Below are 16,132 nucleotides of genomic sequence, written 5' to 3' on the forward strand. Positions count from 1 at the left end.
GGAAAATCGGAAAAGAGTGTGCAACCAAGTAGTTGGGTCCCCAGTTCCCCATCTGCACAGTCTGCACCATAATTTTATATTTCAGAGGAGAGGAACTGCACATTTGGCATCTGATACTAAACATCAACCTTTGTGTGGCTAGAATTTGTTACATGTTGAAACATGCTTTGGCAAATGAAAAGATACTGATTTTTTTTTTTCCAAATATGGTCTATCAAGGAGGTCTTCCTCGGGGGAATCCACAATAAAGGTGGCTGCTCAGTACTAGGAAATGAACATAGCAAAATTGGGAATGCCAATGGCCAGTGTGCAAACGCAGGCGAGTCTCAGAAATGAGTTCTGAAATAGTCTCACATGTGGTAAGTTTTCTTGAAATAAAATATATATGGCAGGTGGGTTGTGGCGGGGAGAGTGTTTTGCTCGTGAGATACTGTTTCAGAGGAGAAATCTCTGTGGCTGGTCCTCAAGCTCATGCTGTTGACCCATCTTCTACCCTGAAACATTCACATCCATTTCCCTGTGTGCGTGGATAATAACCAGTGAAGAGATCAAGCATCAGAGGGTGAGAGGAGAGTAGTTCAAACTTTTGACTGTGAAACAACTGGATGAATGTAAGGAAGTTGCCTCTTAAGAGGGGAGAGGGAAAGTTATAGTTTGGAGAGATACTAAGTTTATGGGCTCATAAAAACATCTCCTGGCCTACCCTCTTTCTGCCAGCCAGATTGGCAAGTGTTATCAGAAGCATGGGTGGCTGGCAGTGAAAAGTATCATTGGCCCAAAGAATTCTAGGATCTGGATAGTGCTCTGTGATAACACCTTTCAATCCAAATCTGTCTTTGCCATGTCTAGTCTCTTAGGCACTGGGCCTGTGGGCTTGTATTAATTTGCAAGGCTGTTCTAGAACTGTCAAGGACCCAAATATAGATGGTTTTGAAACAGGGGAGAGGGAAGAGTGTAATACACAGATGGGGGAAGGACATAATACTGCATGGAATGGGATTGGCACTTAATTTCAAAAAACAACAGTGATCAACAGCTTTTTAGCTCAGCTGACTGCAGACAAACACGACACGCACTGGACTACAGCATTTGTTCACTGGGGCACAGAAGAACTTCCTCAGCTGGCTCCTCTTCTACCAATGACCTTCCTTCATTCTTCTGCCTGGGTTCTGGGTTACTGGATAAAGGGCATCCGCTCCTTGTTCTCGCTGTCACCCTCGTGGTCCTCCTCCTCTTCTCCTGCCTCGCTGGTCTCTGTGCTGTCATTGGCCATCTGTAATTCAACGGAGAACGTATGAGAAGGCATTGCAACCTTATCCCCAACTTCTCTGAGCATCTGATGATACCACTTAGAAGGACTTCTTTAAGGGCCAAGAGCTAGGGTTGCTTGCTTCCCCGGGAAGGTAGTGTGTGGGGTATTAGCTGTCTCATGTTAGGCCCCCTTAAGAAGCAGACACTGAGATAAGGATGTGAGGGCAAGTACTGTAATTTGGGGGTTGAGTCCATTCAGGTTGGCTGCGGCCTCCACCCATCAAAGAGAAGCTCCAAATACCACAGATCTGAGTTGGCCCTTCTCCATCACCTTTTTGTTTCTTTGGATCTCAGGGTAAAAGTCCTCCTGAGATTCAGGAACAAGGACAAAGGCGTGCCAAGGCAGGCTTTGAGCTGTCTCCATGAACGGTGAACTTTTCAGCTCCTGCTTTGATGAGAAATGCTCCCTCCCCCCACCCCCATGGTCAAACAGGCCTCCCTACCAGCCTGCGGGTCCAGCAGAACTTCATTTGTAATGGAGACAGGTAGGAAGCCAGTGCCAGCCATTTGGCTAGAAAACGGTCCAGGATGTCTCTAGACATGTCTGCCTTATACTGATGGGACTGAAACAGACTTGGCCACGTGTTTAAAGAACATAACGTAGATGCACAGAAGACCCGGGATCCCGGCCATTTTTTTTTCTCCTTAACCTGGTCCCCTTGTTTGCCTTCAAACATTTGCTGGCACAGTCCTGGAACTTAGTCAGTATTTAATAAACTATCTCCATATTGTTATCCATCAATTACACATCGTAAAATGCCCTCTCATTAAACTGTTCTTCACTGAGTGAAATGGCCATTACATACACCTGAACTACATTATGGTTATAAAAACCAAGTAAACATTTTTAAAAATACACACTTCAGACTAAAACATGTAAGAAATTGGAGTTCTTCCTCTTTTATAAAAGACTGATGCAGTTCTAAGACTAAACATATGAGAAAACAAAAAAAACTTCCTAAGTATTTTCTTCGTTAAACCTCTTTTTAGAACTTAGCGTGTATGAGAAATATTTTATGCATGTCATTCTAATTGACTTGTGAAAATTTGTCAATCTCCAGTTTTCAGAAAGGGAGACCGAAGCTGGAGTGGCAAAGCAATAGTCCAGGTCACACGCTGGGGCTCAGAGCTGGGCTTTGACCCATGCAGTCTGGTGACAGTCTATGTGTTGACCGCCACATTACATAGTCCCCCTCAAGTGGCCCTTGCAAGAGCATTTGTGGTGTCAGTTTGACAAGCTCCACTCCTGGTGAGATCCCTGGGCATAGGGGTTTTATCCTGATAAAAGAAAACAAAATTGGTGGAATCATCAGGAGGCATCTTGGAAGCAGTGAGCATGAATCTGTTGAGTATGTGAATGTGAATTTATTAGATTTTACCAGGAATCCCTCCTACTTGTGGCAGCCAAGAGAGAGGACTTCGAATAGAGAAAGGTTGTTTCTACCCTTTTCTGACTGCCCTCAGATTGCTCTTGAAATGCTCTCATTGAAGCATTTTCCTTTCTTTCTCCACATGTATCCCAGTGTATAACTAATCCCTCATTCACACAACCATTTGTTTACCGCTGGCCTCCTCTGCCAGCCCATGAGCTGCCTGTATTTCCCTCTGCCCAACTTGGGTCTTTGCCCAGTAAGACCCTCTTATGTTGAATTGACCAGATTCCTCTGCTTTTTGACTCACCAGTGGAGTTGGGGTCTTCTCTACATCCAGAATTAATTTGCCGATGTTCCCTCGGTCGTGAATCCGCTGCATGGCCTCCTTTACCTGAGAGACAGGGAGAAAAATTGGAGCGCTGATTAGGTGAGACGTGGCCCAAGTGTCAAGGCCTGGGAAAGCTAAACCACCAGATTCCCACTAGGGGGCGCTGTGGTTTAAGTTTAGTGGCTAAGCTCGAGATGGTTTTGGACGTTGAGGGCAAAAAAATTCTGGTTGTGTTAGACACTCTGATCTGTACAAGCAACTTGCTCTCCTGGGTCTAAAAAAGGAGGGTGATAGCTCCAGAAATAAGTAAAATAAAATTTCTTTTTAAAAAGGGTGTTGGTGTCCCGGAGAGGAGTATTGTGGAGTTCAAAGAGTTACATGCTATAGAACGACAACGCACATCAGCCAGAGGAAATGTTGACCAATAAAATTCTTTTTGAGGGTTATTTGTGCCCTGCTTACCTAAATGTTATATCATTCTGACTCCTAATTTGGCTAAAATGACTCATTACCCAGGGTGAACTACATTTAAGAAAATTACCATCATTCCTAGTATTGGGTGGAAATTTTGTCTCCATCTAAGGAAATATTTTCCCAGAAATAGTATTCTCCCCAGAAAAGAGGACTTACTTTCCTCCCCCGCCCGCCCCCCCCCCCCAAATGATAGGGGCCAACAGATGTCTCCTGGAACCCTTTATAAAAGCAAGGGCGTGACATAATCTGATATATGCTTTGAGCATTTCAGTCTGCTGCTGCGTGGGAAAAAGAACTGTAGGGGGTGCTGTGAGGATTAAATGAGATAAGGAAAGGACAAAAGAGAGGCCAGTGCTTGGCATCCTCTGTCCTCCACATCTCTTAGTGATTTCTAAATGGAAATGAAAAATCTCTTGATTAAAAAAGGAGTGTCAGTAGACCTAGACTAAATATTTTTCCTAAAGTCTCAGATTTTTAAATATTTTTGTTCATTCAGTCCACAATACTCATTAGATGTTACTTATAGGCTAGATGCCATGGTTTAAAAAAAAAAAAAGAACTAAAAACTAAACTAGGGTGTCTCCCTTGGGGAGCTTAGTCTGGAGCTGATGAAGCAGTGTTTGCTTTCATAAAAACCAAAGCCGTTTTCTCATTTGGATAAAAACTTGACAGAACCATTAAAATGTGTGTATTAGAATTGCTCTTCTGAGACTTTATCCTAAAGACTTAATTCAAATTATGGGGGAAAAAAACTTGCCACACAAAAGAAACTCAATCACAGCATTGCTTTTAATGGCAAAACACCGAAGCGACGTATATGTCACAGAATGAGGGAACAGTTAAGTAAACCATGCTTTTTATATTGATCTACTGAATGGAAATGTTATGTAGCTGTTAAAGTGCTAATTATAAAGAACGTACAGCAGGATCACATGCCTTTATACTATTGTTCGATGAGGAAATCAAGATGCATGTTCCCCTAAAAACAGGACATCCTAAAATTACTAGAAAGGGATTCAGGTATATGATAAAACGTCATTGTAGCGGAAGTGAATCCCTTTTAACTCCAGTGTCCAAACATTGTTATTTGACAACATGTTATCAAATCCACATTTCGTATAAATTAAATATATCTTTAAACGAAGCCGTTGGATAACCTAGCATTGGTTAGAATCAATCTCTTTTATAGACTGGTAGTGTCATATGATTGCTAAATTTCCTGACCTTGACATATAATCCAGTAGATTTCTTCTATTTCTGTGGTAAACGTTGCTTTTCAAAGTGCTTTCATATTTGGTCAGAACATTTATGGCTACTATTTACTGAAAATCTTGAAATATCACGGCAGATAGCTTCTAAAAAGGCTCCCAACTATCCTCGCTCCTTGCTCAGGCCCATGTGCAACTCCCTCCCTGTAAACATGGGCTAGACCTAGTGACTTGCTTCTAACCAGCAGAACACAGTAAAAGTGATGAGATGTCCCTTCTGAGACTAGGTTATAAAAGATGGTGACTTCTGTCTTGCAGTCACTCTCTTTCTCTGACTCTTCATGCCTTCCCGCTCTGATGACACAAGCCGTCATGTTGTAAGCTGCCCTACGGAGAGGCCCACATGGCAAGGAACTGAGGGAGGACCCTGGCCAACAGCCAGTGAGGAACCAACACCCTCTGTCAAAAAGGACTTGAGGAACTAGATCCTGACAGCAACCAATCAAGCAGATCCTTCCCTAGTTGCACCTTGACATGGGACCACAGCCCTGCCTGACACCTCAATTATAGTAGCCTTGGGTGACATCCTGAACAAAAGGACCCAGCTAAGCCTCGTCCAGGTTCCTCACTCACAGAGACTGTGAGATCCTAAATGTTGTTTTAAGACAATAAGTTTTGAGGGTAGATTGTTATGCAGTAATAAATTAACTAATACATTCTTACCTTGCATACATAATTTTTACCTTGCAACATATATATTACACTCATTTTACAGATAAGTACCTTGATCAAAGCTATAAACAATTTATTGAAAGATTCTATGGCTATCAACAACAGGATTGTGGTTTAAACTCAGGTTGTCACACTTCAAAACCGATGTTTTTCCCAGTTCCACCCAGATCGCGTTGCTTCCTTTGATTCTCAAAGTCAGAGGAAGGTGGTAGGTGACAACTCACATAATGGTTTCCCAGAATTCAGCTTTTTATTACTTTGGAAAGTCATTAAACACCTGGAAACTCCTTGGAGATTAGGAACAAATTTTAAGCTCTTTCTCTAATAAGATAGAGCCCAGGGAAACAGAAAAGCTGTTTCCTTACCAGTTAAAACTTACTGTGATGCTAGAAAAAACGTCCCCTGCAGGGCTGGCTCTAATCTGCATATTTTTAAGACATTTCTTTCTGAAATGAACCGGCTCCTTGAAGTCCTTGGTGGGGGATGGAGAAAAAGGGTTAGGAGTCTTTCCAAGTCTGACCCCCAGTCCTGCTGTTTGACTTTAAATCCTCGGAGCTGCTCTTAGAGACGTGAAGGAGTCCTTTTGACAATCACTTAAAAGGAAAGAAACTACCATTTTTTAATCAATTCTTTATCAGGCACAGTGTGCGGCATTTTACATATGTTGCTTCATTTTAACTGCACACCAAGCCTTTGAGGGGAGTATTGGCAATACAGTTTCACAGACGAGAAACCCAAAGGTGAAAATCTGAGGAGTCTGTCCCCAAGTCATCCTCTGAAAGGTGGTTAGAACAACATGGGAATTGAGAGAGCAGAGAGCAGCCTCCGCTTTTCAGGACTCTGGACAAACTCTAGGACAAGGCTCTGTGGTCTGTACTCCGGAACTGCCCTCAAATAACACCATCATGGGCCAAAGTCTGCAAAAAAAATTTTGTTCTCATGTTACCAGTTTACAAACCAGTTTACCGTACCCAGAAGATGGTGGTGACTGCCTCCAGAAACCTGCTTGTCTCTCTCAGGGCTACTGGAGAGATTTTTCTAAGGCACATGTCTGCTTAAAACTTTCTCCCATGGCATGCAAAAGCCTAGCAGACCTGCCTTGTCTGGTACAGTAGCCACTAGCCAGCCACATGTAGCACTGAGCAGTTGAAATGTAGCTAGCACACGCTGTAAAATATATATCCGATTTCAATGACTTGGTAATCATAAAAAAGAAAGTAAACTACGTCATTAAGAATTGTTGGCGCTGAGTAACTGTTGAAATAATAACATTTTAAATATTCTGGGTTAAGTGAAACTTATCGCTAAAATTAATTTTACTGGTTTTACTTTTCTGAATGTGGCTACTATAAAATTGAAAACTTTGCCTGTAGCTCACATTATAATTCTGCTTGAACAGCACTGGACTCAATTGTTAGGAGCTGATGTCTCTTGCCCTTCCTGGCTTTATTGCTTCCCCTTCTCTCACTCCTGCCACTGGAGACATATCTGAAGTTCATTGAGCCTTTCAACCTTGCACCTCTGTAGAGACTGGGCTCCTTCCTGGATTGCCCTGGTCCTGGGGCTACCTCAGATTTGTCTCGTGGCTGTCAGTTTTGGTGTGAACTCTTCTAGGGAGCTGCTCTGCTCCCCTTGCCCCTGCCCCTCACAGTCTGGGCTAGGTCTCCTTTGGGTTCCCCTTAGCACCTGGGGCCAGGTGCTAATGTTACTCTTACCCTCCAGCTTAGAACTCACTCGACGGCCTCTCTCCTCTACGTTGCAAGTCTCTGAACCAGTGCGCTGCCACGGATGTAACTAAGATTTTCTCTAATTTGTCACATTAAGAAATGTAAAAAAAAAAAAAAAAAGGTTTAAAAAAACTGTGAAAGTAATTTTAATAATATATTTCTTAAATCTATCAAAAATATTATCATTTCAACATATGCTCAATATGAAAAAGTGTTAATAAGATATTTTATATTCCTTTTTGTACTAATTATTTGGAATCTAGGGTATATTTTACACTAACAGCATGTCTCAATTCAAAGTAGCCACACTTCAAGAGCCTAGTGGTTGCGTGTGGCTCATGTCTACCATTTTCGAGAGTGCACCTCTAGATGGGCAGGACAGTGGCACCAACGTCAGGGATCCTAGTGCAAAGGAGTATCTGGCATATAAGAGACTGTAAAATGAATGAACGAGCAAGTGGATATGTGGAGAGAGTGAGATGCCATGTGGCTGAGCCGTATCCAGGGGTTTCTATCCCGTCTATCCCACATCCCAGAGCTATCTCTTGGTGGTCTGTTCAGTGCTGCCTGGGTGGCCCAGTAGAGTCTGTACATAATCAGGGCCATGGTCCCCCGCACCCTGTCTGAGACACCACTGCCAACTGCATGACTGGCCAGCTCTGGTCTTAGTAGCTGTATTTTCCAGAGCTACAGATTCAGTGCATATTTAGGCCATCTTTACTGGACTTGGTTCCCTTCCAGACAGTAGGAGGAAATTTGTTATGTCATTTAAACATCTCAAGATGCCAAGATTCTGAGTATAGAGGCCATCTGAACCTTTTCTGGCACTTCTTGTCCCTGGGAGGCAACCTGAATACCATCTCAAGTGGACAATGGCTGGAAGCAGTAAGAATATCATTGAGTCCTGGACTCCGCTTTGACTCAGTGACGTCATTCCAGCAAGTCTCTTCATCTCTTTGTCCTTCACCGTCTTAATATGTTAAGTGATAACAGCTATTCCGTTCATTCATTCAGTAAGTCACTCATTCAACAGTGCCACAGTCATGTTTCAGGAGCTGTGTGTAGAGTAATGGGTGAAACAGATATGTGTTCTCTGTCCTAAGGGAATCACAGTCTCACTTATTATATAGGTTAATCATAATAAGAATTTTACTATATTAAAAATGTGTTCCTAATTCATTTATTTAGCCCAATAGATCAAAACACATCAGTATTGGTCCTGTACCATTAGTCATGCTTCAACAAAACCAATTGGCAGTCAAGATGGCATTCAAGCATGACTCATGGGGAAAATATAATCGGCTTGGACCACGTTTGCGGAAGAGCAGTAGTTATGATCATTCTTATTTCTGTCCGCAATGGACCTGGAAGAGGTGTAGTTTCTAGAAGCCCAGCAAAACAACAGTGAGCAAAGACCTATCACATCCTCTGCCCTCATGAAGTGTATGGTCCTATAGGAGAGACAGACTTAATCAATCAAGAAGGTCTCATATAAATGTAAGATTGCCCCCTGATAATTCTAAGATGGTGTTATGAGAACATGGGTGGGAATCTGACCTGGTCAGGAATTAGGGAGGGCTTCTCTAAAGAACTGATTATTAAGCCGGGATTTAAAGGATGAGTAGGATGTAACTAAAACAAGAAGAGAGAGAGGACCATCCCAAGCACAAGGAACAGAATACGAAAGGAGAGACTGAAAAGAGGCCCGTTGGCGGGAGGACAAAAAGCAAATGTGAATATGGAGCAAGATGCTGGGAAAGTTGGTTGGGACCTTTGGTACTATATTCCAAAGAGCTTCCAAAAATGAAGTTGCCCACACTGGAGCGTACAAATCTAGAATATCCTCTAGTCACCTTCTAACTGAATGGTCGGTTCCTTCACATTTGGGTAATGAGAGTTAACAATGCTTACCCTTTGTTTGGGGTCTCATTTAATGTTTCATAATATTCAATTTCCTTTTGAATTGGCATGCAAGGCAGAAAGTCATTAGGGTACAAATGACACCACTTAATAATCAAAGCTTTTGGCTTCTTCTATGAATAGTAATGAGCCTAGCCACCTAAAATAGGAATAAAATAAAGATGGATGATTCCATGCATCACTGTGCCTATTAGATGATAAATTAAAAGATTTGAAAAAAAGAAATGAGTAATACTATAATTAAGAAGCACATCCACCCAAGTCATCTACGGAAGATTACTGATATTAACAATGGCCATCTTTTGGACTGTGTAAAATCCAAATTGGGTGTGGAAAAGTAACACATTCATTGCAAGTAGACCTGGAATCTGGATTTCTGTGTTCTGTCAAGTAGCTTCAGGAGTCTAAAGTGAGTGAGTCCCCGAGGCTTTGACCTGGATAGAAGAGTAATCGGAAAAGTAAAATGGCAGGGGCCATGGAATTACCCACTGAGAAGGCAAAGAAAAGATATAAACACTCAAGTTCTTTTTGGACCAGTTGCATATGGGGCCTTTGCAATAATGCAGGGCATGGAGTACGATGAGACAAGGGAGGTGGCCAGGGTGCAAAGTTCAAGGTTGGGCAAGTGCTGGGTCAGCACCTGAGAGTGAGCACCTCCTTCAATATTGCACCCTTGTCACTTTTATTCCTCAACCTTCGTCCTGACCTGTAAAAGGGTGTCTATTGTTTTTAAAGGAAGGAAAACATTAAGTAGCTATCATAAGTAACTACTTGGCCACAGGACAGCCAATGGGGATGCTCCAAGAAGATTTTTTAAGGGACCGTTAGTAGAAACACTGGCCCAGAAGAGGTAAAGAACATTCTGAGAGCGGTCCTTTTTCCCTGGGTACTTGGATGGCACAGATTCTCTTGATCAAATCTATATATATATGGGCATGAGGGGTTCAAATGAATTAAACACTGAACTGAAAGCCAGAATGTTCTGCAGAAATCTGCAATCCATAATCAAGCCAAACTATATATTTTTATCCTACTGCATTTTGAACTAAAACAAAAGATGAGAAAAAAAAAAAAAAGTGAATCATCTCCAATATTCGAATGTTCCCCAGTGTTGTATTTGGATGGTTAAATAGAATTAAATGGACACTCAATGAATGTTTATTCCAACATGTGAGTTGAGGCCTCAGGAGGAGAGTAAAAGGTGCATAATGTGATTTCTGTTCCTTGCAGGGAAATATCTATTGTGCAGTCCGTAGGAGAGACATTTGAATTGTGATGGGGTACAAAAGAAGAACTAATTTGGATGGGAGAAAGATGGAAGCCAGGGAAAACTATGGAGAGGAAGTAACTTTTAATCTAAGACTTGAAGGTCAAGTAGAAGTTTGTCACTCAGCCAAATAGAAGGACAAATAAATAATCTAAGGAAATAGTACTCTACTCAGACAATGACTCACTGATGGCCACAGGGCCCTGAGGGTGGTGATGGTGAGTTACACTTTGAAAGTCCTCCTGAGTTGCTTAAGCTCCTTGGATGTGCTAGACAGGGATGAAAAAATAACCTGAGCTCCTGCTGCTCTCGAAATTACACACAACATGGCAGAGCTTACCAAATATAATTCTGACTGGTTCTTGCTTCCAATCTTTTACCAAAATCCTTCACCTGGGAGAGATACTCTATATTTCTTCTGCTTGGAGGACTCTAGTTCCTTATTAATGGTGTAACTACCTTGCTTCCAGATATGACTGGTTTTATTTATTCATAGATTAAGAATTCTACCCTTCCGTGCTCCTAAAGGTTTCTCCTGGAACCGCCAAACATGAGGGTTTGTGGAAAAGAGTTAGAACCATAAGGAGCCTAAAGACCCTTCAAAGTCTTGAAAGTTCTCAGATGGATAGCTGTCTTCTCAAAAAGATGACAGCCAGACCGGCTGATATTTAGGGAAGTGCAGTTTAGAAGGCAGAGGTGATCTTTCTCTAGGCTTGGGGAGAAAGGGCTTGTTTGCAGGTGTCTGAGGCATTATTATTGCCTAAGGGAATTGAGGTATGTTGACTATGTGATCTAGACATTACTGTAATTTAGACATGTGCCAGGGTGCCTAGGGTGCAGAATTAGAGATATGTCTGGGACGAAATGTCTGGAACCTGTGGAATGGTCTAAAGCAAGGAGCAGAAATAAAGGAGTGGTTGTGTTTGTATAGGATGTTTGCCTGCACAGCGCTCCTATAGAAAGCTAGTTATCTACCACTTTGACTGAAGTTTGACTGATCTTGATCCTCTCACTTAGAGGGAAGGGTATGAGAGGGCCTAGGACTGTAGAGATATGAGAGTCACCACCACCCTTAAGTTGTATTAGGAGAAGTTGAGAGTCTCGGGGAAAAAGCTGAACCTAAAAATCAGGTCAATTTAAAGGACGAAGGAGGGGCGGTGGGGGACATTGTTCATTATCATCACAGCAGCTGACATGACAAACGCTTAGCAGGCGCTGTCACAGGGCAAAATACTTTATATGCATGATCTCATTGCGTTGCATCAACCCTGTGAGGTAAGTGGGAGTTTGTCAGACTGTCAGTCAAAAGTACATAAAAATATTCTCCCTTTTCTTTTTGAGTCCTCGTGGCTCGTGGAGGAGAGCTGGGATGAAACTCAGGTTTAGCGCGGTGGATGGCTTGCTCAAGGTTAAACAGTGAAATATGCGGAAGCCAGGCTTCATACCATGCTCTGTGTGACTCTAGGGCTTCGTGTACTGTTGCCAGGTGTTCGAGAACGGGAAGGAGCCTGGGAGGGTGAAGGAGAAGGAGAGAGGAAGGCAGGCTGTTGGGTTCTGGGTACTTGCATTGTAGACGCAGTGATGCATGCTTCCCTCTGTACTTTCATATGCACCTTGCTTCTTCCTTGGTTATGACACTTACTCCATTCTGTCTTGAAGAGTTTCTCAACCTAGGAACTAATGACGTTGGGGTCACATAATTCTTGGTTGGGGGGGCCTGTCCTGTGCATTACAGCATGGTTAGCAGCATCTCTGGCCTTTACTCACTAGATGCCAATAGCACAGTGTGATGAACAGAAATGTTTCCAGACATTGCCAAATTTTTCCTGGGGGCAAAATTGCCTCCACTGGAGACCAATGGTTTGATGGGAACAAATTCCCATCTCCATCTGTGGGCTCTTCAAGATCAGGTAACTGCCTCATCTCAGTACCCGCATGGCACCTTGAATAGGGACTTATCCACAGGAGGTTGGGCTCTGCTCTATTCCCAGGACTGAATAGATGGCGTGGCACATGGTAAGTCCTCAGCAACAGAACACAATGTGATCTCTGACCTCAAAACACTCACTGGTTAGATTAAGCTTTCTCACCTGCCTGCGTCAAAATCATAAAGCACGGCTTTTAAAAAGGGACGTGTCAGCCTCACCCTACCCCTATTTGTTGAGACAGTGACACAGGAGCTCTGAAGATGTAGACCCTTGAACTTAACTGGTGCTTCATTTAACAAAGTACTGGCTGCTCACCATGAAGCAGACACTGGGGTTGGCTGACTCACAGCGAGGAACAGGAAAGACGAGCCCCCTGCTCGGCTGATGCAGATTCCCTGAGAGGCTAGGCTGGTGTTCCACGTTTTAATACCTGAAGAGGTCCACTTTATCACTTGGCTTAAATATTATTGCATGTTGGAAAGTGGTAGAGAGTCCCTCCCAATTTAGGGCAACTGAGAAAAAATCAGAGCTCAGCTTTTGTTCTGCATACCTGTTCAGAAATCAAGCAACTTAATTTCTGCTCAGCGCATCAAGAACCCTGCAAGATATTGCTTGACCATTAGATAAACTCATTCGGAGTGTCTATGTGGCCCCTCTAATGACCCAGCAGCTGAGTTTCATCTGTTTATGGTTCAAGGGGATGATCTCTGTGGTGGTGGGGTCATAGGATGTGTATGCATAAGTTAGAATCAGTGGGTTATGTGGGCAACCCATGAACCACGGTGTAATGAGCCAGATCTTATTGTGATCTGAGCAGAAAAATCAGAAATCAGTTGTAGGCTGGAAAAGCGGTGGGAAGGCCCATTTTATTTTGAGGAAGGAAGCAGTGGGATATAGTGTGACCCAATGGCTAGTAGAGATGTATACCCTTGAATTAAGAAACAAATTAGTTTTTCTGTCAGGTGAAAACAAAAGTCCAGAAATAAAACTGTATTTGACTCTAACTATAACCAAGTAAATAGTTATTTGCATATGGACAAAAACCTGGAAATAATACCTTGAAAAATCACACATCGTATACATTTAAACTAATGATTCTTTTCATTTAAAAAATTATAAACACATTGTAATGTTTGGGTAGTGTATTTGTTTTCTAGGGCCGCTGAAACAAGGTATTTCAAACTTGGGTGGCTTAAAACAACAGGAATTTCTTACACAGTTCTAGAGGATAGAAGTCCAAAGTCGAGGTGTCAGCTCTGAGGGAGAATCTTTTCCGTGTTTCTCTCCCAGTTTCTGGTGGTTGCCAGCAATGCTTGCGTGTGTTGTCTTATCTCCTCCCGTGTGTTGTTTCTACCCTTGGTCACTGCCTAGCACAAGGCCCTATCACCTCCCTCCAGGATGATTTCTCCAGCCTCCTATTTGGTCTTTAAGTCTCCAGTCTTTTCACACATCAGTCTGCTCTCTTTTTGCTTCCGGAGCCATGAGAACTGATTGATACAGTTGTGTATCTTTCATGTTGCAAGAGACTGTAACGCTTGAGACTGTGCTATAAATTTAGGAATGATAATGATAATAATAGTGATTCGATGGCTAACACTGACCACTTAGCACATGAGCTGGGCACGTACTAAGTGTCAAGTATTTTTTAAAGAATAGTCCATTGTTCCTTACACCCTACGATGGCTGCGTCATACTCGTTCTCTTTTTACATGTATAGATCACGAGGATCAGGGAGGTTAATTAACCTACCCAGTAGATTTCTAGAAGAGCTGGGGTTTTAACCTAGACCGTTTATGAAATATTGACAGATGAAATGATATTATGCAGGGATTTGCCTTAAAATGCTCCAGAAAAATAGTGGGGGAGGGTAGGCAGCAAAAGAAACAAAACTGGTCAGATGCAAATCACTGTAGAAGCTGGGTTGATGGGTACGAGGCTGGGTGGGGCAGGTGTTATTGCTACTTTGGAATATGTTTGGAATTTTCCAAAAAGGTTATAAAATGTGAACCTTGAGCTTTGTTCCCCAAACAACAGCCATAACAACAATTTTAGCACCCAAATACCTAACTGTTACATCATTGCTGGGACCCCAGTATATGTTTGATGATGATGTGACAAAGGAGGGGTTTGGATTCCTTAGAATCTTGGTCCTAGGGAAGTTCAAGGTGTTATTCTCATCTCCCCAGATAGAAAAATGTATCTTTTTAGCCAAAACGAAAACAACAAAACAAAACAAAAAAAAACAAAAAAAACCACAAAAAAACAGCTTTGCAAGAGTAACAGCTTTTAGTATTGAACACCTACCATGTACCTGGCAGCGTTCAGGGAGATGCATGCACGTGACCCTGCTAAGGTAGGGAGGCCACTGAAATAGTCAATAATTCCAACAGAGCGTGGGAAGAGCTATATTCTAGGTATGAAAGACGAGGCGTGTGAACCCAGGGGGAGGAAATGACTCAATTTAGAGAAAAATGGCATTTGCGCTGGGTTTTCAAGAGTTAGGGTGGCATTTTCCAGGAAGAGAAAATGCATGTACTGAAGACGAGAACGGAGTCCTGAAAGTGAACGAATAGCTCATCCGGGGAACTAAGAAGAGTGAGGGAGGGAGGAGGCCCTGTGCGCCCTGCAGGGTACGGTGTGCCCAGCTTTGTGGGCGGGGCTTTCTCCGGCGAGGATTAGGGAGCTAGGAGAGGTCTTCACTTGGACATAATCAGTCCTGCGTTTCAGGAAGATGGATGAGGTAGTAATGGGGGAGGAGAGACTGGGAGACCCATGACAATTGGGAATGAGGGGCACTGGTGAGGGGAACTGAGAAGGTTTGAAGGTGGGACGTAGAGGTATATGCTGTAGAATCCCACCTCACCTTTAAGATCATTTCAGGCTGTTTAGAGTGGAAAGATTCTCTAAAATGGCATGTTTTGAAAGATTCTCCATTAAGCAGAGATGAGAGCTGAGGTAATTTGATTTATCTTCATCCATTTTAATTAGCACTGGAAACAGATGACCTGGCCAGCCCTGGAACCTTTCTTATGCGGGTGTCTGTGACTCTAAAGTCTAATTTTTAAATTATCTCTGCCCATTTGCTGAGACACAGAGGGGAATCATGGGACTAACCTTTTCTTTCCTGCATCTTTCTTGCTTGTCTGTCAGCTGAGTTTTTTCCTCTAAGTACCAAGGCTAATATCTACTGTCTTGAGGTTGTGTTGCCATGGCAACAAGACAAAAAAAAAAAAAAACCAGACTCATATGGAGGTGGGGGGGAAGTCAGTGGATGAAGGAAGTGTTGTCTTCCAGCAACTTCTCATTCCTTCTCAAGGGCTTTTTGCCTCAGCTGACTGTCAGCGAATAGGATGCAGAATGGCTGGGCCACCCTTGTTCCAAAGTGGGGCTTCTCGGGTGCTCATACTGGACTGATCTCTGAGGGGCAGCCTTGGATAACAGTCAGACCTCCTGGAGTCATGAAGAAGAGCAGATCTGGGAAGGTCTCCATAATGGACAGAGAGTTTGGTAGAGGTTGGGGAGGTGGGTGGCAATTCACTAATACAACACTGAAGTCATAACCGTAACAAGTAGTGTAGAGAATGTTCTCAGAGCCTTTAAAAAACGTTGCAAATCTTTAAAATTCTCTAACCTAATAATTCTACTTTGGGGAATATATATCCTAAGGAAAAAATCTTATATTATCTGGACACAGGCTTCATATCCAAAATGTTTGTTACAGCTATAATAAAAAAAAAAATGAAAAATAACTTAGATGTCTAGGAACAGGGGAACTGTCGAATAAACTCTGATAATCTCATTTGTTGCAGTGTTATGTGGCTATGATAGCTTGAAATGCTTATGAGTCTATAAGAGGAAAAAAAA

At 42.6% G+C, this 16,132-nt stretch overlaps 1 protein-coding gene across 1 annotated transcript in view; it reads right to left on the bottom strand.

Annotated features, from left to right (window-relative positions):
• Positions 1 to 565: 565 nt before the first annotated feature.
• VAT1L (vesicle amine transport 1 like) overlaps positions 566 to 16,132 on the bottom strand; it is a 139,335-nt gene continuing 123,768 nt past the window's right edge. Inside the window, exons 9-10 of the mRNA XM_011356652.2 lie at positions 2,992 to 3,075; positions 566 to 1,273 (exon numbers count right to left, since the gene is read on the bottom strand). Of these exons, the coding sequence (XP_011354954.2) occupies positions 1,175 to 1,273; positions 2,992 to 3,075 (183 nt within the window). The 3' untranslated portion in view covers positions 566 to 1,174. The remainder of the gene's footprint in view (positions 1,274 to 2,991; positions 3,076 to 16,132) is intronic.

Source organism: Pteropus vampyrus, unplaced genomic scaffold (genome assembly GCF_000151845.1).
Source record: "Pteropus vampyrus isolate Shadow unplaced genomic scaffold, Pvam_2.0 Scaffold29, whole genome shotgun sequence".
NCBI lineage: Eukaryota > Metazoa > Chordata > Mammalia > Chiroptera > Pteropodidae > Pteropus > Pteropus vampyrus.